Source organism: Centroberyx affinis, unplaced genomic scaffold, assembly GCF_046629955.1.
Source record: "Centroberyx affinis isolate AG114_WGS23_722 - 3 ecotype Tasmania unplaced genomic scaffold, CSIRO-AGI_Caff_v1 ptg001035l_1, whole genome shotgun sequence".
NCBI lineage: Eukaryota > Metazoa > Chordata > Actinopteri > Beryciformes > Berycidae > Centroberyx > Centroberyx affinis.
This window is the reverse complement of record NW_027279593.1, coordinates 183,564-204,773: the sequence shown is the minus strand read 5'-3', so window position 1 is coordinate 204,773 and position 21,210 is coordinate 183,564. Positions and strand designations below refer to the sequence as shown.

The 21,210-nt window shown below is 41.6% G+C and overlaps 3 protein-coding genes across 5 annotated transcripts; 1 reads left to right on the top strand and 2 right to left on the bottom strand.

Moving 5' to 3' along the window:
- Window positions 1–32: 32 nt before the first annotated feature.
- nfe2l1b (nfe2 like bZIP transcription factor 1b) lies at window positions 33–8,938 on the bottom strand. Of its 2 annotated transcripts, none has more exons than XM_071522843.1 (6): window positions 8,802–8,938; window positions 6,864–7,699; window positions 5,305–5,526; window positions 4,436–4,525; window positions 4,129–4,287; window positions 33–3,618 (listed from the first exon to the last, which is right to left on the bottom strand). In XM_071522843.1, exons 2-6 carry the CDS (start codon window positions 7,419–7,421, stop codon window positions 2,242–2,244), a joined length of 2,406 nt encoding a protein of 801 aa, XP_071378944.1. In that variant the 5' UTR covers window positions 7,422–7,699; window positions 8,802–8,938; the 3' UTR covers window positions 33–2,241. The 2 variants fall into 2 exon arrangements, with proteins under 2 accessions (XP_071378944.1, XP_071378945.1); XM_071522844.1 differs by lacking the exon at window positions 8,802–8,938 and adding an exon at window positions 8,291–8,407.
- Window positions 8,939–9,641: 703 nt separating this feature from the next.
- Window positions 9,642–15,264, bottom strand: cdk5rap3 (CDK5 regulatory subunit associated protein 3). Its single transcript, XM_071522852.1, has 14 exons — window positions 15,131–15,264; window positions 14,767–14,812; window positions 14,433–14,564; window positions 13,931–14,031; window positions 13,676–13,724; window positions 13,124–13,302; window positions 12,805–12,941; window positions 12,138–12,282; window positions 11,776–11,883; window positions 11,514–11,595; window positions 11,320–11,408; window positions 10,519–10,724; window positions 10,249–10,420; window positions 9,642–9,797 (listed from the first exon to the last, which is right to left on the bottom strand). Exons 1-14 carry the CDS (start codon window positions 15,134–15,136, stop codon window positions 9,732–9,734), a joined length of 1,518 nt encoding a protein of 505 aa, XP_071378953.1. The 5' UTR covers window positions 15,137–15,264; the 3' UTR covers window positions 9,642–9,731.
- Window positions 15,265–16,574: 1,310 nt separating this feature from the next.
- On the top strand, window positions 16,575–21,000 carry prr15lb (proline rich 15 like b). 2 transcript variants are annotated; one of them, XM_071522857.1, is made up of 2 exons: window positions 16,575–16,739; window positions 20,101–21,000. In XM_071522857.1, exon 2 carries the CDS (start codon window positions 20,123–20,125, stop codon window positions 20,462–20,464), a length of 342 nt encoding a protein of 113 aa, XP_071378958.1. In that variant the 5' UTR covers window positions 16,575–16,739; window positions 20,101–20,122; the 3' UTR covers window positions 20,465–21,000. The 2 variants fall into 2 exon arrangements, with proteins under 2 accessions (XP_071378958.1, XP_071378957.1); XM_071522856.1 differs by having other exon boundaries at window positions 20,096–21,000.
- The last annotated feature ends 210 nt before the right edge of the window (window positions 21,001–21,210 follow it).

The window sequence follows — 21,210 nt, the reverse complement described above, 5'->3', positions numbered from 1 at the left end:
TCTTCATCATTAATGACACCAGAACACAAGAGTCACAGGTGAAAATAAAAACACTTTATTAATCAATAAAAACAATTCCAGATTGCCAGCAAATATTTCAAAGTAAAACAAAGAAAACTACATCCAAACTCAAAGCAGAGGGTGAGAAGGTTATGGAGACATTTGACAGACTACAGAAAAATAGTGACCAACACAAACATAAAAATATTTACAGAACAAACAAGACGGACAAAAACAGTGCACTAAGTAGTAGTACTAACTCAATAGTTGGTGTTGCACTGAAGTGAATGTTAACCAAACAGATTCATGCCTCAATACCATGTCGAATGAGAGGACATTTAACAATGTCTCCTTTAAAAATGTAATTTTTTGGACACTGTCTTAATGTTGCAAATTCTTTTCAGCATCCTTCTTGTAAATATTTAATTCTAGCCTAACAGCTATCTGAGCTGCAACAATTGGCCTAATTTTTTCAATGGGCTGACATACATGTACTGACAGACTTCATTCAAAAAGACAAACAAGTAATAGCACTTCTACTTTGAGAACAATTTTCTCTGGTTCTCAAAACCTTTAAGTGAAGATATGAGATTGTGAAATAAAGGCATTCAAAACAAAGTGTCCACTACACACATTCTGCTGTTTGTCAGTTCACTCATTCAAATTACTTTTAACTCAGTAATTTAATTACTTGGCTCACTTTGTTATCAACACAAAACTTAGGACTTAAAATGTCAGCCAACAGTTTGGCTTTACAGCAGTTAAAAAAATGAATGTATCTTCAATTGCCTCAAGTGGCTATCAATAGGATGACAACATTGGCAAATAAGTTACTTAGATGGGCTATCACTATTCCATTGCCACAACTGAGCCGGTTTTAAGTTAATGCTTAAAACTCTGCATTCGAGAGAAAAAAAAAAAAAAATCCATAGCTTTGCACTGTGACAGTCTGGAGTTGGTGGTAATCATACAGTACACTCTGGAGTTGCTAGCCCATCACAGTATGTTGAATTCCTCTGGCCGGTTGCATTCAGAAAACGTGATTACAGGTTCGGCACAAAGTGTTCAAATCAACAAAGGGGGTGTAGGCTTTTACATAAAGCTGATGTAGCTAGACCTATAACCTTGCTTATACTACAGATTATGAACATTTTATAAGAGCCTTCCCAATTGCAGCTCCCATATTAAAACCTGCAGCGAAGGAATAGCAAGAGAGACACAGCAAAATGCATATAGCCAAGCCTTTGAAGGACAAATTACAGTGCTATGTATAAGTATAAGGAAGCTGATACATTTTCCAATGCAGTCTGCCTCCTCCCTACATCGTCCATCTGCTCCTCTTGCAGAACTCCACCTCCAGGCCTCTCATCAGTGGCCAGCCCAGGAATACACTCTCAGCCTCTCCCACTTTCTTGTTCCAGCATCCTAGTTCTACACACATCCCATCTACATCCCATCTCTTTAGGGCCCTCTAAACTTGGAAGTCATTGACAAATTTTGAGTCAAAAACTGGAATTTGCAATACAAACCCATTGCATTAGAGTGCAGTGTTTGAGCATTTAGGTTGTTCAAGTGAAGTGCACCATACAACCTTTGGTTAGTATAGGTGTTAATGGCATCCTAAATGATAGACTTCCTTTAACCTTTGGTATCTAAACTCACAAAACCATTAGACGCCGTTCTTTGCCTGAACATTTGGAACTTACAAGCCTCAGTGACTATGAAAATCCCGAAAAGTTTCCAAGGTGGGATGTGATCTGACCTTTAGTCCTTCGAAACTTTACCTCCAATGCATAGGTATTCCAACCATCCTTGTTGACAATGTTCTTTTTTTTACTCCCTCTTCTCTTGATACTAGTCCCTTCATTTGATTCGACATGACAAATCTTCTCCTTCCTCAGTGGTTTGGTGCAAAAAGGATCTAGAGCAGATATTTTTTTCTAATAGCTCATTTCAAGTCCTTTCATACCCTTCTTTTCCTTGTTTATTCCTTTTCCCCACATCAAAATAATGAAATATCAGTACTCAAATGAAGAGCTACTTCTGCTTCAAAGTTGTTTCCAGGAAAAAAACGCAGGAACAAAATGAAAAGGGAAAAAACGAATGCAGGAAGAGTAGTCAACAATGCCGTTTTTCTTCTCACCAGTATCTTCTCAAAGGAAAAAAAGGACATCTCTCTTGCATCTGCAGAAATCTTTCTTATTGATTTAGCAGTGAAAGAATTAACAGCAGTTTGCCCCCTCACTTCTTTTTGTCTTTTTGTTTTTTCTCAGGCTTCCGATTCTGCTCAGCAGTTGCCATGCTGCGGGGCATGATCAGCACGCTGCCATCAGCACTGTACTGGAGTGAGTACTCACTGGGGGGGTAGGGCCGGCCCTCCTCATCCCGTAGCTGAGTGAACACCTCTTGGTAGAGACTTTGCATTTTCTGCTTCATCTGCCGGATGGAGCGAATGAACTCCATCTTCTCCTTCAGCAGGCGGGCCTTGTCGCGTCTCAGGTCGTGGACGCCCTGCTCCAGGTTTAGGATGGTGTCAAGCTTGCGCTTGCGGCAGTTCTGGGCCGCCATCTTGTTCTTGCCACGCCTGCGGATGTCGCGAATGAGGGCTAGCTGCGCTTCGCTCAGGTGGTGTTTGGCTAGGAGCTCGTTGAACTCTTCAACAGGCAGGTTAATGATCTTTTCGTTGGAGAAGGGGATTTTCATGGCCCTGGCTCGGCGTTCGTCACGACTTGACTGCTTGTCAAGCAAGTCCTGAGGAGGCTGAAGCTTAGAGTTGTGTTTGTCGCGGACAGTTTTCTTGCCAGCAGAAATGGGGAGCTCTGGGTGCTCGGAGAACGCAGAAGACAGTGGCAGATTGTAAGTGTGATTGTGGCTGATGTTGTCAAGCTGGGGGAGGTTGTGGAACTGGGAGGGGTCCTGATAGCTCATGCGGCACAGCTTGCTATACCCAGGCTGGTAGCCCCCAACTGCGCCTTCCTCTGTCTCCACGGTGGCTGCCTCAGAATCAGTGCTGTACCCCACAGCTCCTTCCTCTGAGAAGGTGGCAGAGGTGGAGGAGGAAGAAGCTGCGGAGGAGCAGGAGGTCTCAGAGCTGCTTGGGGAGGCCGGGCTGTGGCTGGAGTCCAGGGAGAGACCCGAGTCTGAGTCAAGCTCATCCTCCAGCTGGGAAGCCTGGGCCTGGCTGAAGCCCTCCTCCATGGCAAGGTCCAGCAAGCTGATCTCATCGAGCATGGACTCTTCCAGCAAGGTGCTGAATGGATCAGGCAGTATAGGTGTGGATGTAATGTTGCTACTAGAGCTGTTCATAAGTGGAGGCAGAAAGAGTCCGGTCAGGTTAGTGGCTCCAAATGTAGAGTTGATGTTGGAGGAGTTGCTGTTGAGTCTGAGCATGGCGGGCCTTGGGGTGCTGCTAGTAGATTCCACCTGGGGATTGAAAATAGGGGGGAAGTCTTGGCTGCAGCTGGGGAGAGAGGCCTGGTGGAGGCTGACATCCTGGTTTATCAGTGTTGAACGAGAAGAAAGTCCAAAGCTTCCCATGGTGTTTGACTCAGCTGTCCCACTTGTACCACTGACACTGCTGGAGTTGGTGTTGAGTGAGGTGTTGTTCACATCCATTGCCTTTGAACAGAAAGATCTTGTTAGGGAAATTTTTCAAATGATCTAACACACAAGATGGCTGTCAACTTTCCCTTTTTTGCGTTTAATGTTGGTTTGAAAATCAAGTTTGATACTGTAATGAAGTGATTTTTCAATTAAAAAAAAAATGTTTTCCCTAGACGGATAGACCTTTAATTGAGAAGGAATTGTTTTTATTCACTTCTGATTCATTCATTCAATTTTCATTGTTATTTTCAACCACAGAAGCCTATGGTTTGGGCCAACCTCTGGATCCCCCACATAACAAGAATAGTCATGATGTCATGAAGTTGGGCCACAGGACAAACGACATCTCTCATTTAGTCTAGTCTAGTCTAGTCCTGTTTATTTATATAGCCCTTTATCACAAGCATGTCTCAAAGGGCTTTACATAGCATTGTATACAGTATATGCCATATACATAGTTCAACATTTCAAGAACTTTAAATGATAGTGAACAGGCCCAAATCCTTCATTTAAAAAGGGACATACTTGTAGTTCCATGATGGCCATGATGTCTTGCCACTGCTGCTCCAAGTCCAACTGTGGCTCTGCCTGGGGCAGTGGAGGTGCCACAGGGAGACCCTGAGATGTAGAAGGAGCTTCTTCATTGGAGACCCCTATCTCTGGGGTGACAACTGGGGCTGGAAACTGAAAGTGAGAACATCAGAAACATTAGACAAAATGTATGACTCGGACTGTGTTGTTAGTTTCCTGCAGCTAGCCTATTTGCCATAGAAAACAATATTCCAAAATAACTTGATACAACAAATAATAACTTGTAGCTCATGGTTTTTACCTCCGATTCCTCTCCAAAAGGGAAGGTGGCCTCCAACAGCCTCAGGCATTCTTGTAAAGAGAGTGAAGTCTGTGAGCCAATGCCTGGGAGCTGGGGTAACAACAAGAAAGAGATCAAGTTCAATTTCAAAACAATAGCATTGGTATTGTTTACAAATAAACAGCAAAGGCAGGTAATTGAGTATTACTATATTAATAAAAGCATCATATCTTAAGTATGGCAATCAAGTGAATATGACAAGTAGTAGCACAAACTGCCATAATGAGTTGCCATGTGGTTTACGTCAGAAATAAAAGTGTCACCTCATCAAGCTGGAATGATTTAAAGGGGACAAGACTACTTCCTGTTTCTATTGCATGGGGCAATTTTATTACCAATACACCTGCTGGATAAGATACGATGTACAGTCTCGCCTTCCACTGTCCCGAGACCCTAAGTCATCAAACTAGAATGACTCAACAAGGATGAGCCTAAGGGCTGCACAGCTAATTGTAAGAGAAAAAAAATTGCCATTTTGGTCGAGACAACCTTCTAAACAATGCATTCTAATGCTCTGCAGAATCCCTGGCTAACAAATCGAGACGCACGTCAGAGAAAACCTTTCATTGTATTCAGACTGAGCAAATCTTAAGGATTAGGATGATGATCATTTTTTCACCCAAAGTGAAAGTGGTGAAAGTGAAAATTAACTAACTAGAATTGTCTCCACATGAATCACAATTCATATCGCAATATTCAGCAAACAAACATGTTTCATCACTAGTGGCCCTAATGTTCCTATCTCCTCTTACTGTAGCACAAGGCCGTTCAACGTACCAGCCCCCACTGGACGAAACGCTAATATGTGGCGGCACCTTAAGACTACTAACCTGCTCTGGAATGCTCTCTCCTGTCTCCCCATCCACCGGCTGAGCCCCTTGTAAGTTCACTCCATTTCTCCAGCTCTCTTGCGCCTCGTTCCCTTCCTTGCTCTCCTGTGGGCTGGGCTTCTCCTCCTCGCTCTCCTTCTGACGGTTGCTGTAGTTGAACACTTCTCTTCCTGCTCCAAGGTCAATGTCCTGTCGCCACAGGATGTCAATCAAATCAATGTCCTGGAAAAAACATATCACCACAATTGAGAAATGTCAGGAATACAGAGACAAGTTGTTTTAATAATCACACCGAGTACACTGGATGCATTGATAATTACTCAAACTCATAGCATGGTACAAATGAAATCCTGTATGTATTTGGGCTGACCGAGATGATTCACTTATATATATATATACTGTACTTACACTGTTTATTTTTATAAGAGGAAGATGACTGATTTGTATTATTCCATTACAGCGGGTAATTTTAGCACTAGAGTCTGGCAGATCATGTAACAGAAATCTGGTCAGATGATGTAACCATAGCATAACCTCTTAGGCATGGTAGCTACCATGTGACCAAAAAGGAGCCTCAGTTCATTACAAGCCTTCAACAATGGCTCTGTGTGACCCACAACGACTGCATCAATATGGAAATCCTGTGACTACTGAGAAACATATTATTTCTCAAAACAACTTTAATTGAATAAATCCTTAAATTAATGCTAAATAAACTACAAATTGATTACTGACTACATCAAATTCTCATACATAGAAGTGTTTCAATATGTAACCAGTAAATGTAAAGAACAGTAATGTGATTTTCCCCCCCTTGTGCTGTTTTAGGAGCTGAAATTAAGGAGGGTGAATGGTTGCATTACAAACTTGTTCGTGTTTCATGTGCACCCTGATGAACATTCCTACATGAGACCAGAATCACAGTTGTAATGAATGTGAGCTAATGGGCCTGACTAAAAATATCTGATATATAAAAAGACCAGGGATGAAGACCAGGGATGTAGTGAACAGTAAAGCCACCTAACCTCACTTTACCCAGCTTTTGATTAGTGGAATATAGCTTAACCACCCTTTTAGGCTGACATAAATTTGTGGTAAGTAGTATGTAAGTTATAGGAAGGTAAGGTCTCTTAAGGAAAAAAATACAAATTAACGCTTTTCTGAAAGTACAACTGATTTTTGTTTATACTGGTGGCTGCTTGGCTTATGATGATCGCCAACTGGAGGTCATAGTTTACCCACCTTTTTATTTACCACTGCGTCACTGGTGATGACTGTCTAGCTAGTTGACAAACAAATTGACAATACAATTATTTGCATTCAGTTAAATTATGTGATTCAGAAATATTTACATCCATTCTGACATTTGATTTCTTAATCTTAATTCTTACTGCTGGTTTATATTCTGAACGTTAACCACCGACATAAGTCAACCCTACTGGTCTCATGAATTTATTTATACTCATAAGCATGTACCATTATGTCACTGCTTGACCCCTCCTTTTTGACGGGTGCTCCCCAGGTGTTAGCAGAGTAAAAGTGAGGACAAGCAGCAGTACCTCTTTGGTGAGGTCATCGTTGCCGTCTCTGTTGCCCTGCTCCTGGTTACCCTCCGGGGCCACAGCTCCCAGGCTGCTGTCCGCTGCATTCAGGTTGTAGGTGGATTCAGGTGCTCCACCTCCTCCCCTCATGGCCGGGGTAGCGTCAGGGTTGTTAACGTCCTCTAGGCTGGCCCCATTGTCCAGGGTGATGCTGGGGCTGGACTGGCTGGCGGCGGACACCACAGTCTCAGGGTCACGGTGCACCAGCCAGGTGTTGAGCTCGGTACTGGGCACAGAGAGGCGATCCAGTTGGCGCACCTGGTTCAGCAGCCGGCGAGTGGTAAAGAAATGGTCGAGGTCCACACTCTTTGGATGGATGCCATAGCCGTCCAGCGTGTTGCGCAGATTGTGAAACTGTGTCTGAGTGTAGGCTGAGCTGGGGCCCAGGATGATCTCTCTCAGTGGGGGCAGCTGATTGCTCAGGTAGGTGTCAACGTCCACCCGCACCCCAATGAGACTCAGAAGGATGGTGAACTGAATCAGGCCCTCTGTGAAGTACTTTTTCAGGTAAAGCATTTCTTTACAAAGGAACAAAAGGTGAAAGTAAAAAATAAAAACAAAAACGGGGCCAACTACCTTGTAGCAATACTTCTTTACTTATACTAGAAGATTGAGATAAACAGGTGAAAGTAAGAAATGGTTTAAGGTGGTGTGGGGAAAGGGTCTTGGGCTTAAATGTTGTAGCAGGTTAGTTTTAAATGTGTATAAGATCCAAAATGGTGTTTCCACTTCTTTGAGAGAGTCCAATTTGTGTTCAAAGCTTCGTTCTTCATAAGGTCCTCATCCTCCCATACCTGAGAAAAGTGAGAAAGGACATTTTACTGGTCTATTGCAAGTAACTGATCTTAGTTCAACATTAGAACACATACAGATATAACTTGCAGGACAGAGATCATCGTTCAGTACTAGCATATTTAATGCTTACAGCTTTCAAACAGCAAAGTCTTAGCTACCTACATTTGTATTAAGCACATGCTAATGAAAAAAGAAACCGACTTGCTAGCGATATCAACCATTGCTTCCTCCCAAGACTAGAGAGAACTGATGACAGCTCGCACCGCGCAATGCCTTTGAATCTTGGCAATTCAGCAGACCAAATATGATGAACACAGAGCTGTAAGGCATCACCCCACCCTAGACAGGACAACTATTTCTTGTGGGTGCTGCTGAAGGTGAATGAGGGAGTCTCGAAAGCTCGCTCGCTAGCTTTAACACTCACTGTCACAACGTTAGGTGGCAGGCAGGGTTCCTCCCTCCCTCCTCGCACACAGCTGCGCCTATCTTTGTCCTACTAACGTTACCGTTAGCTAGCATGCCTTTTAATGACACCCTCGACTACTACTGTTATACAGAAACAAATCACACTATTATATAACATATATTACCACAGACATGTGTTGCCACATCAGGGAACTTGCAACCTTGTTTACCCTAAAAAAGTGACAGGTACCGCTACTGGTATTTTCGACTATCTACTTCCGCTGTGGCTAGCATCAAACAATCTCCCTAGCAACAAGTGGTGAAAGAAGACTGACAGATAAGAGAGCCATTCACAGACCTAAAACGTGTCTACGACACAGGACTCCAGCAAATCTTGGCCAATAGAAAATAGACGTGGGTGGGCATTGGAGTGGAGAAAATGCTAAACTATTGGAACTCAATGCCGATATGCTGTATTAGCTTTGTAAGCTAGTTTGCTACCTTAACCTCTCAGCTACTTTTAAAAGTGTAACTAATGTCTTAAACGAGATAAACTACTACATCCAGTGAGTTTCTTATAAATACTAAGTTACCTCCGCCGTCTGTAAGTTAGCTAACGTTAGCTTATGTCATGAATCATTGCAATCCAGGTATCAGCTTACGTATTAATTGAAAACCTCTTGATTTTATACTTACGCATGAAGATTTTGCAACTGTGTCTTCATGCCCACAAGTCCACTACCGCCTAAGGCAATTAATAAAATCCTGCTTCATTAAAGGCTCCACAGACTTGCCCAATATATCACTCTCCAACCATTCCTCATTGAATGGCCCACCATGACTTGCAAAATTGCTAGCTGGCCCGGCTAGCCTAGCAGCACCGCTTGACACAAAAACACGCTTTCACACAGAGCATGCGTAGAACATTCTAGTGCCAAGCTTTCATCACCCCACTAAAAAATCTCCCAAGGATAATAATAAATGGTATTACGTGAAAAAAAAAAAATCCCTACAAAACTTAAGCATTTTGTTGGAAAAGTTTTGTTTAAAAGAATAAACATTCAGTGGTTTAAAAGTAGTTTCGTACAGTTAATTGCATAATAGTGTCAGCTGATCTTTTCAACTGCACTTAACACTTTATAATCTTTATTCTAAAGAGCCCCACCTCCCGAAAAACACACTTTATACCAGCTTATTATTACATTTGCAAAAAATCTACTTTATCTTGCTAGTTCTAAGAATTTTGAATGGTAACTATTATAAAATCTAACAAGTCATTAATCATCAGGATCTAGAAGTTACTGTTCCAGTTCTCGAGTCCCTGTTGCATTGTCCATAGTCATTTGAAATAGCAAGTATTTCAAAGAGCATTCATTTCTTACTCTAAATTACATTTTGGGTTTTACTAGTAACTTCAACAATTCATTGATTAGTCAAAAACATTTGACTTGTAAAAGGAAAAATGTTTGCTTCTTACCCAGTGCTAACCCACAAAATGTAATTTGACAGAACACACAAAGACACATTAAACACATTAAATACCACTTTTATTTCTCCAGGAGCAAGATAGTGAGATAGATCATGACAAAATATTGAACAAATAGTGAACATCTGTGAACTTCACCACTATACAATAACCCCCATTAGGTTGACAGGCCTCTTGTTGTATCTCTTTGAAATGTCCGTTTCAATCTGCAAAACAAAAGACAATTCACAGTCAAAGTCATCGGTTATAACACAATGTCACTTTCTGGGATTCTGGGAAGAGTAGTGAGTTATATTACCATCCATGTTTGTTTAACAGGGATTGAATCAATTTATATTCTCTTCAATGTATCTGAAACTACATACTTAACATTATTTTTACCTACTAATGACAGAATATTCATTCACAATAATACTTTAAGATGGATATAATGATGAATATTTATGGCAGAAGTTAGTAGATTTTCAATATTTGAAGATTATTTACTTCCTATGTTTACTGAATTGAGAGTCATTTCTCTCATGAGACCCCATTCAAATTCTGGCTGATAAGGATAATGCTGCACCAATATGGATTGAAAAATTTTCATCACAGGCTAGTGAGCTGGTAAACTGCCATCCCTGTCAATATGAATAAATTAAAATAATGATCCAATACCAGTTTCTGGAGCTCCCGGGTGCGTCCCGCCAGCAGGTCAATACGAGGCTCCAGTTTGGCCTGTTCCTCGAGAGCTTCCTGCCTCTTCTCAGCCAGCGTGGCGCGCTTCAACACCAGGATGTCTGCCTGCTTCAGCTTCTGTCTCAGCACCTCTGACACACGCTCAACATACCTAGACACACACACACACACACAGTTCATATAAGTAGTAATGAGAAAAAACACAGAAGAACATTTTTTTTATGACTTCAATCAGGCAGGACAGCGTACCGTGGCGAGGCCTGGATCATGAAGAGGTGCTGCATCCGAAGAGAGGTCAGCCGGTCCAGAAGATGCTGCACCGCTACCTTCATCTCCAGGATGTGTTCACGGGTTTGGCCTTGGATGATAGAGGGGGCCAGCTGGAACTGGCTCATGGCCACCACATCTCCCTCTTCTGCCATCTCACTCATCCGCTGGGTCAGGAACACTTCCAGCTGCACCAACACATGAAACCATAATGTCACTTGTTTGTGGGAAATTGTTCTGCAAACACAATCAAATGAATGAAAAAACGCAATAGAAATTACAACCTCCCACCCCACCCTGCCCCAAAGAAAGAAAAAAACAAAAAACATTACAGACAAGAGGGCTCATAAGCAGTCTCTGTGTAACTTTTAGGGTACATGGATAAACACATCTGTTATTTTTCAGGATCAGATCTAGGTCAATTAGTATTTGCTTATAATCCTTAGCATTTGTTTTAACCTTCTTGGAGTACCAAGTGAGTGTGAGTGAGTAGAATTTGAGTATTTGAGAGTATCTGAGGCACACGTATTCAGCTTCTTGCTTTTCTGTAATTTAATTCTACAAATTATTTACAACTACTGTTTTTCCCAGGTATCCCAGGTATGTTTTTATGTTGCCAGATATTAATAACACAATATTCATCACATTGTCACAACCCATATAACATACCATTATCTTACAACACAAACAAAGGTCAAGTGTGTGTTACCAAAAGAAGAAGGAGCACAGACGTTATTTAACACTACAGGAGCACATACTTGTCTAATCAACCCCAGTCATTACCTCCATTAGCTCATCAATGAACTGGCTACGTGACTGCGGGTGCTCCAGTACAGTCAGGGCATCCTCACCCCTTGCCACACCGTCAGGACCTGAGAGATGACACACAAACATTTCAACCACTGTGCAAGGGATTGTAAGAAGAGATGTGATAAGTTTGGCTGGAGGCATAGTGGGGAAACTAAAAAAGCACTTACAGTCTGTGCCCACATCTACAATCTCGATTTCTATGGGAGCTGCTTCACTCTCTCCCCAATCAATACCGCCTGCGCCTGTCTCCTGTCGAAGCAGACCAAGAGAAAAATGGTATATTAGAGGAGTAGACACAATGACAGTTTAACAATACTGGAGGTAAACTAGGTGTTAAGCTGTTATTGTACTAAGAGTGTTCTTAATGTATTAGAATAGTGAAATAACATGTAAATATGAACTAAATGTAAGTATGCTCATGTCTCATACCTCAGAGCCAGGCTCCAGACTGATGCCCCAGTCCACTCCATCCTCAACCTTGATCCCAAAATTAACTTCCTGAGTCTCTGTTCCACTGCCGAAGTCCCCCCAGTCAATCTAAAGCAAGTTTTAAAAACACAGCACAGAAATACAATATCAATGGTGAGGAAAAGTTGTGAATGTATACATGATATAAATTTTGGACCTATGCTGGCATTTGTTAAATATCTCAGAGTAGCAATGTTGATCTGTCACCTATTTTGCGTTTGCATCAAGTGAAAATTTTACTCAGCCAATGATCCGAACACAACACCACTACTCTACATACATGGGTCCTGGTTTACAGAGAATACAGTAAGAGGCCAGCCAACCGTTTCCTCTGTGACTGTATCAGCAGGTGCCTCCTCCATAACAGGCCTGTCAACCACTGTGGGCGCCTCCCCCGTCCTCCACTCATAGAACGTTGTGTTGCCTCTCCTCTGGGCAAACGCCAGCATGGGCAGGACGGGTTCAGACCTGTGAATGGAGACATGGTGACTCGCTTGTCTAAAAAAAGAAAGTGTCCATGCATAGTATGATCCCATGTTTTTAATACAGATGAAAAGTGCAGGCACATTTTCTTTATTTAATTCTTCCTTCATTTCATTTTCAGTTTTTGGAGTGCTGTTAGGGATGTGCATACACTCTAGAGTGAACATGCTCAAAATAAGCCTTTTCACACGGGGCTGAGCTGCACTGCACAGCCTGGTAACATGTAGCTGAGAGAAGTACAGAGCAAGAGACAGTGTGGAAAAATAAATGCATAGTATTGTGGTGAGATGTTCATAGTGCGGTAGAATTCTGCAGGATAGTGTGAAAATGGTATTAAAAAAAACAAAAAGGTTTGTGTCTTGTAGAAACCTTGCAATACCTGCTTGCTGAAAAAATTTCATGACACTGGTACCAGGTCAAACCATCAATACTGTATTGCAACATGTCAGAAATGCACAGGCATCAGAAGGAAAAAAATCAGTTGTTAAGAGGCGATTAGATACTCACCACTCACAGACAAAGTTTGTGAAAGTGCTGTAGAGTTGGATATGCTCCTGCAGCTTGGCTGCGTCCTTCCCTACTTCCCCGAGAACTGTCGGTAGATCTTTCACCAGGGCCTGCAGCTCCCGAGCCACATTCTCTCCCTGGCAGAGGAAGAAGGGAAGCAGCAAAATGATGAACGACGAAGCAACTGGACAAGCATCAAGTCAGTTCATCTGTCTGTTAATAAAATGCCTCATTCTGTGCACTGTAGAGTTGTTTTCTCTGTGTGGGTTTTGCGTGTTCATGCACTCCTGTGTGTGTGTGTGTGTGTGTTTGGACTCACTGTGATGCCGTACTGTTTGCAGGCAGTGTAGTAGCGTTCCCTCAGGTCTGCGGCTGAGCTCTGGCACTCCACTTCCCGCCGGCTCAGCTCCTGCTGCAGCTGCTTGGCTTTGGCCACCTGCTTCCTCAGAGCCGGGCCTTCATAGCTCACACTGCGACTCAGCAAGCTGGCCGTCTCCGCTGGGACACACAAGAGGAAGGAAGGTTCAAGATTTTTATTGAAGATTTCTATGTCGTTATTTTCTCTCTGTAACTGGTCCTGCATCCCAACTACTTCGTTGTCAAGGCCTGAACAAATGGAATCCAATATTGAATGTCATGTTTATCTAGTGCTGAATGAGAATGATAATCACACTTTGTATTGAAGAGCATGGCTTTATCCCAGCATTTTTTAAACTGTGGGATAGGACCATTAATAAGTGGTGGGCCTGTTTCTAATGGGTCACCATGTGAAAACAGAAGTAGTACATTTCAATGAGCCTGAGTCCCAGGGTGAAGAAAACTTTACTCAGTTTGATATCTGGTCTGAACCCCTACTTGATCCTATACTTACCCAAATAGACATTATCTGCCTCATAGAGTGACACAATTTCCTGCCAGTCCTGCAACAATAAAACAGAGAAGACAATTCAAATCCAAATGTTAGGAGTCCCAAAGACTAATTAGATTTGCAGCAGAGGAATATGAGACAAACAAATCTACACAGATGACGTGGTTTGTAATTCTGAACAACTCTGACCATATGACCTGCTGGCTGACAGACAGACAGACAGACAGACAGACAGACATCTGGTTTGAATCGTCTCACCTTCATCCTCTGAGAGGAATATCTGCCAAAGATGTTCTTAGAGGAAGCCTCTGTTCCCTTCAGTATCTCCACAATCCTCAAGCAGTGAAAGTAGTGAATGTCTAGCAATGAAAACAAACAAAATACAGCATACCAGTTCATAAACACTGGTCTTATCACACAATCACACAAACAGTGGAACATTGGGTCTTAATGATACTAATACTGGTCTAAATGGTGAGTAATTATCTTAACATTATGTAACTATGGACCTAACAATACCACTCAGGGGTTGGATAAGCTACAACACCAAATTCAACTTTGATCTAATTATTTATAGTGCTACAAACACTGACTTGAGAGTTAAGAATTTTGTAAGTCCACGTAAATAAGAGATGATTTTGCTGTGACTGGAATGTTGAGAGATTTCTTAGGGATACCCAGCCTGGATAGGCACAGAAGAATACTAAATAAAACATCAGAAACGCCATAAAAATAAAATGAAGTACACTGAGGGACCCACAGGAGCCGGAGAGAAGCTGCTTGATCTCCTCGTTCTCTGGCATGTCCTGGATGGCAGCGTTGATCTTCTCCCGGATTGCCATCACTGCACTCTGCCATTTCAGATTACAGTGGCGTCGGTCCAGCAGCCAGTCTGTGGATTGACAGCATGGTAAATTATTATTACCAGCTTTGGGTTTGGTACATTGGTTAATTTGTTGGAGGCAACATGTACGAGAAACTGATTAGGAGACACTGGTAGCATAAGAGTGGGTTATGGTAATGTTGGAAAATAAACAAGACATTACATGGAATTATAGCCCATTACATTTGAATAGCCTGTTACCAAGCCTTACCCAAAAGCTTGCTGGTCTGTATGTCGATGGGAAGGTTTTGAATGTTCTGTTGAAATATAGGAAAGTGTCAGTGCATAAATAAACAGAGAAAAAAGCTCAACATTATATTCATGCTTTACGCAGCTGCTATATACAGAAAAGGAATCAGTAAAGAAAGTTGTGTTGCATGAAAAAAGCATTGGACAACAACTTTAACAGCAAACACACTGCGCAATTATTACAGACTGGATTATTGAAGCTGTGCAGTTTCTTTATTAAATACAGGAAAGTGTCTCTTTTACAGTTAAGTGCACTTCGGCGGTGTGACAGCTAGCTAGCAGGCACATTACACTCGAGTCAAAGAGAGAGAGAGCTTCAGTTTTACCTCCATCGTCTCTTCTGATGTTCAAAATGAACGTACGTCCAACTTTTTATGGCTGCATTATAGATTTATTTCAAAGGTTTAGATCTTGGATTGTTCTCACCATCCGAGTGGCACTGTTTACACGATTTGACACGTTACAAGAAGAAGAGCCAATAGAAGGAGGCGGTGTTGCAGTCAAACCAATGAGGTTTTACAATGCTGGAAGCGGCAGCTCATTGGTGAATATTGTAGTTCCTGATTGGGTGCAGAGCTAAAGTCAACCGCTAGAGGGCAGCATCACCTCTTATCTGTCTCGATCAAGTCTCGATGTGTCCTCTGATGCAGAAGGATGAGAGATTTTGGAGCAATTTAATCTACTGTACATTGTTGGCTAAATTAATTTAGAATTTCCCTTCAGAAAAATCACACGGAGCAATATTTGTTGTCTATTTACTGTCCCTTGACTTCAATTGTAACAGGGCAGCAGCTAATACATTAAAGTTTATTAGTTTGCTGACGTTTATATTGCAGTTTTTCATTAAATAATTTCAGAAATAATTTTCTCTTAAGCACAGGCAGTAGAAACGTTAAGCCAAGTGTGTGTATGTGTGTGTGTGTGTGTGTGTGTGTGTGTGTGTGTGTGTGTGTGTAATAAGCTTATAGCTACAGTCAACTTTCCAGTCCTCTTAAAGGGGACTTTCTGTAATTTCCCATTGTTATGTCATGAATCCCATTCTTGGCATCAGACCAAATCTCTCTTGTATGCTGCTTGGTCACCAATAAATAACTAAATAAACAAGATGATAGTTTTGTTGTGGACTCTGTGGACTCCAAAACCAGGCAGAAGGGCTCAACATTGCAATTAATCCCTCGCATGTACAGCAGCCTCTCTCAGTGGTCCGATTCCAAATCATTTGAATGTTAACCAAATTTGCAAAGCAAGCATCCACTGTCTGTGATTCAGCCACGCCATGCAAAACATCAGCAGCACTTTCCTTATTCAGATGACATTTCAGAGCATATAACTCTCTCTCTCTCTCCCCCTCTCTCCCTGTCTCTTTCTGAAAGCAGAAGTGGGACTTTTTCAAGGTTTTCTCTCTCTCCAGCTTAAAGTAATTGCCAAGAGTTGTGTAACAGGGATGGGGAAACTGTGCCCATGCACAAAGATGACTTTTTCTGCTTCCAAATTCCACATTAAAACAGACCCAGCTTCAAAGTGATACTGATAAAAGAGGATTTATTTACAGTTTGGAAAGCTGCTCACCTCTCGAGTTCACATTAACTGTGTTGTCAGTAATCTTGACGTGGGTTGGGGTAGTCTGAAAGGTCCCACTAAATCACATGGTTGTAACATTTACTCACTTATGCACTTCAAGCTGGGCGGGCTTTAGGTGTGTGTTTGAGGAGGGTGTGTGCTATAGTGAGGCAGGGAGAAGAGAGGGACAAAGAGAGGGAGAGAGACAGAGGGAGAGAAATGCTGCACCTGCACCTGACCACCTGAATTTCAATTCAAGAGGAATTTCCAAAAAAGATAGAGAGGGGAATTAAAGAACTTCTAAGGATGGCGGGACAGTTTCACATCTGAAAGCATCTCCCTCGGCCATAAACAGTCCAGCTCATCGTCAACAAGGTGAGAAACACCTCTGTCCCCCCAAAAATGTTTTATTTCTCAAACATATTGCTATAGAAGCTTTTCTAGCTAGAGTTCTCCATGTGCTTAAATGCATTCTGTGTGTATAGATCAGGTAATGTAGTCAGTATATTTGAATGTAAATACGTTATTACTGGATGTACTGCTCACCTTTACACTATATGTTCAAGTTAGGTTATTTCAGTTCATGTCATTGCTTGGCTTTGTGATGTCTGAGCTGCTGATGGTGCTTGAATTAGAAATATGTATATTTGTTTTTCTGTGGATTAATACAAGTTTGATACATGCTAAATTTCCAGTATGGAATGAAGCCAGAAAGTTTAAACTTGTTTGAACTGTTCAGGTACTGTTGATATAACATTCCATTATAAGCACACATGTAACATCCCATTATAAACACACTCAAAGACAGATCAGCTGTCAACTGGCCATCACTTCTCTATAGAATGTGGAAATGTTGACAGTGCAAACATAAAAGAGAATTATAGATTTTTAGATTGAAGCAACTTATCATTATCATACGTAGGACGCCTGAGTCAAACAGTGCATGAGGAGGATATGAGGCCCTTCAACAACTCATTCAACTTTGCTGCCACGGGTCAGCAGTGAACCTGGCACAAGGGACGAAACCCGAGAATCTAATAAACCTCCAGCTCAATAACGAGGAAAGCACGGTGCTAGGTGCCCTTGGACCCTCCTGTCTCAAGCTCTAACATTGTTCCGTAGAAAAGGCTTAGCGGCTGGTTAGTGATTTCCGAACGTGAGCACAGTGTTCCTTCCCCGCTGTGATCTTTGAGGCCGCGCTGAGCAGCTCACCCACACATAATAGAACACATAGTAACTTATTAAAGAGAACTATGGAGGGCCTCCTTTATGTCAACAGGGCTTTTTGTCTCAAAGGTCACATCTAAGTCAAACATGGCATTCTAACAGAAATATACTGTAACACAATTTTCTCTTGTTTAGCACAATGTGAAAGTGCTTAATTACTTTGTTTTAGAGGAGCTGCTTGATGGAAGGTCAACATTACTTTTCAGTTTGTAAATGTTCTATAAACTCTTCTTTTAGAGCAGCCATCTTCTGTTAAAATGAAAACACATTTACAACAAGAAATTCAGACAGAAGGAATAAAATGTCTAACCATTAAAAAAGAAGATGATTAACTTTAGATTTAGCACTTTAATCTAAATTCTAACTGGCAATATCATGATGAAGGCAGTGCTGGGGAACAGAAGTAAACAATTAGGTGTGACACGGCAACTGCAGCCTTTACTGCAACTCAAACTCATAAAAGCTCATCGTGGTCAGCAACACTATCTGTTTCCTGGGTGTCTGTACACAACCAGGTCAGAAATAAGTGTAATTAAGAAGAGTAAAGCACACAGGCTATTATGTAAGGGATCTGTCTCAAAGACAGTTCACTTCAGAGAAACCATGCAATTACCTTAAGACCTTAAGATTACCTTGGGATAATAAAGAAGAAGTAAGATGACAATTTAAATATGATAGTGGCAATATTAAAACAATCAAATAAATTTAAAAAATCGTATTTGTTTTTCATACCATGTCCTGAACCTTTGCACCGCTTGCTGGTGCCTTACGTCAGGCGATTCAGATAAGAGTGAGATGAGTGTTTCTGCAAAGGTCATGTATATTTGCATGGGTGCTCCATGATAAAATGACCACACCAAAAGCAGATTTGTATTGTCCTTAACTTCCTGACTGCCCTTATAATCTAGAAATCACACATACTCGTGGGTCTTGGTTTATTACATTTAATGCAGATACTATTTATGTTTCATTTTCAGTTAAATGCTTCAAGTTTACTTCCGTTTTAAGTTAACAAGGATGTCACAATATACTACTTTATACTACAGAACAAGGAAGTTAAAAACATTACAAGAGTGATAGGAGACCGTTAAAAAGAAGTGTTGATCTAAAGGTGTTGTAAAGAGGGAGTTCCCACAAAATCCTCCCATTTTAATGATATACCGGCTTATTTACCTAAGGTGAAGATGATGTGTTACCATGATAAACATGTCATTTTGTTGCTTTCACACATTAAATTACTTGGCATGACTTGATCTTTCAATTTCGCATGACTTGATCATGCATTTTTGAGTTTTGGAATAAATGCAGCCATCATTGATCTTAATCTTCCAGTATAGTACAACTACAATGCACTATAGTTTCATATGTTACCAGTATGGCAGATCTCTTTCTCTGATATTATATATATCTATAACCATTGTTATATATATTTTTGATCCTTTTATGTTTATGAAACTCTTGATATAATGCAAAGAGTGTTACCATTAAAGTCTGAGTCAATTATCATTTGATAGGGAGTTATCTTAGCTACAGTGTGAGGTTGCCAGGTGACTGAGGGGCTCCCTGCTGTCAGGATCAAAGGACCACAATAGCTGGGCTTAATGTACATGCTTGGTAATTGCTACCTGCGTGCCTATGTTTTATCCATAAGTTTGCATTGGTTGAAATCATGTAAATAGATAATCCAGAAGCACACAGGTGTTTTGTGATGCTGACAATAGTCTGTCCTTTGCTTTGCTGTTATTATATAACAAGTTGCAACACTTCTGGAGCGGCCTCAAGGCAACAGCTTGCTTCCTCATCAGCCGAAAGGCTTTTTTTTCTGAGTTCATATCAGATCGCATGGGAGGGACAGAGGATACTCTTCAGATGCTCATTAATTTATCAGCTGAGAGCGAGTGTCAGGTGTCCTCCTCCATTAGGTTACACCTCCTAATCACTGAGATGAGCCACGGATGAAAAGAAGCCATCCACAATTACTGTCTGCACTCTGAGGCTGGTTCTGATAGATGTGCACTGTACAGCAGAGTACAGAGCCAGAGTGTTGTTCATCTTCTTGACACTGGAGAATGAGGGCAACCTGCTCTGAATGGCAATTATTAACAATGGGGATGGAGATGTGTTGCCAATGATGTCACATCAAAGGCATCATGCCCAGCATGGGCTCAACCTGACATCAGGGCAAATCTACAGTATGCAGCACACCATACAATACAGCATGCTGACTGAAAGGCCACATGCACACCTGGCATTGAAACCACAGTGCACATTATGTTGAAGATGCACCAATATTCTCTCTACATCCAAGCCTCATTTTTTCCAAACTAACTGCCTAGATGGCTGAGGAGAAACCTTTTCCAATTATTCTTGTGTACTTGCACTTAATTATCTCCATGTATATTTTATCTGCATTGCAATATTAATGCCAGGTGTAAATCTATCCATTATAATAGTCAATAACAGCATGTCCTCCAGGCCCTAAGTGTGTGCTCTGTGCCCTTCAGGTCAGTCTTCCAGTCTGTGTCGGAGCCATGGCTGACCCTAGCTGGTGGAAGCTGACCTTCTCGCGCAAGAAGAAAGCCGAAGCCAAGGTGCTGTATGAGATCCCGGCTGAGTATGGCAGCAATACTGGGAACAAGGAGCACTCGAGCAGTAACCCTCCTCCAGACCCTATGGACAGCCAGTTCAATGCCAGGCTGGAGAAGATTGTGGATAAGTCTGCTACCAAGGGCCGCCATGTGAAGGTCTCCCACTCCGGCCGCTTCAAGGAGAAGAAGAAGGTCCGTGCCACGCTGGCGGAGAACCCAAATCTGTTCCCCGAGCACAGCCTCAGTGACGAGAACCACAAGAATAACAAACAGACTGAGAAATAACACACGCACACGCACACAAACACACACACACCCCAAAATGCACACGCATGCTTGAACACAGATGTGTCATATGTCAGTGTCACACTCATAAAAGCTTAGAAGAGGGCTATAAAATACACAAGCACAGCCAAACTGGCACTAAAGCTGCAAGCGTGCAAGGTGGATAAACACTTGTTACCATGCACCACACCCAGGCAGATACTGTAACCACTGGAGACTAACTCACACCTATTCAAACAACTGGTATCAGCAGACAACCATAGAGACATTATCTACAGAGGCGAAGGGAGGATAAACAAAGCACTGGGGACATTTTCCTTTGGATTTTTTGGGGGGTTTCATTCCCAAATGAAATAACTACTATCTAAAAAACTTACACTTACTTACTCGCAGTCTCTTACAAAATGATTGGTGACATGAAGGTAAAAGTCAAGACGTTTGCCTAACCAGATACTAACATCTTTATGAAGGACTTATCTCTGTATTTTTTAATTATTGCGGATGAATAGTAAAATCTCATGTATGTTTTTTTTTTTTCTAAAAAAGAATGTTTATAATTCTGGAAATAAACCCTTCTGTCTTGTGCCCAGGGCAAAAAAACACATTCTGTCTTCTGCTATCAGTACACAAGTGAATTTACATCTGTGTACAGTACAACCAAAGCACAGGAGAGTTTTTCTATAACATTTTTATTACCAAAGCATAGAAAGAAATTGAGAGTGGTGGTTTCTGAAATATCATGTGGA

Bases quoted from the DNA above. Each gene is read 5' to 3' on its own strand.
- prr15lb (XM_071522857.1), top strand. From the start codon at position 20,123: ATGGCTGACCCTAGCTGGTGGAAGCTGACCTTCTCGCGCAAGAAGAAA.
- nfe2l1b (XM_071522843.1), bottom strand. From the start codon at position 7,421: ATGCTTTACCTGAAAAAGTACTTCACAGAGGGCCTGATTCAGTTCACC. The intron at 5,527-6,863 runs GTACTGCTGCTT...TGTTTTTTCCAG, and splicing joins ACGATGACCTCACCAAAGAG to GACATTGATTTGATTGACAT. The intron at 3,619-4,128 runs GTATGTCCCTTT...TTCTGTTCAAAG, and splicing joins TGGCCATCATGGAACTACAA to GCAATGGATGTGAACAACAC.
- cdk5rap3 (XM_071522852.1), bottom strand. The intron at 14,565-14,766 runs GTAAGGCTTGGT...GTCAATCCACAG, and splicing joins ACAGACCAGCAAGCTTTTGG to ACTGGCTGCTGGACCGACGC. The intron at 13,303-13,675 runs GTAAGTATAGGA...TGTGTGTCCCAG, and splicing joins GGCAGATAATGTCTATTTGG to CGGAGACGGCCAGCTTGCTG.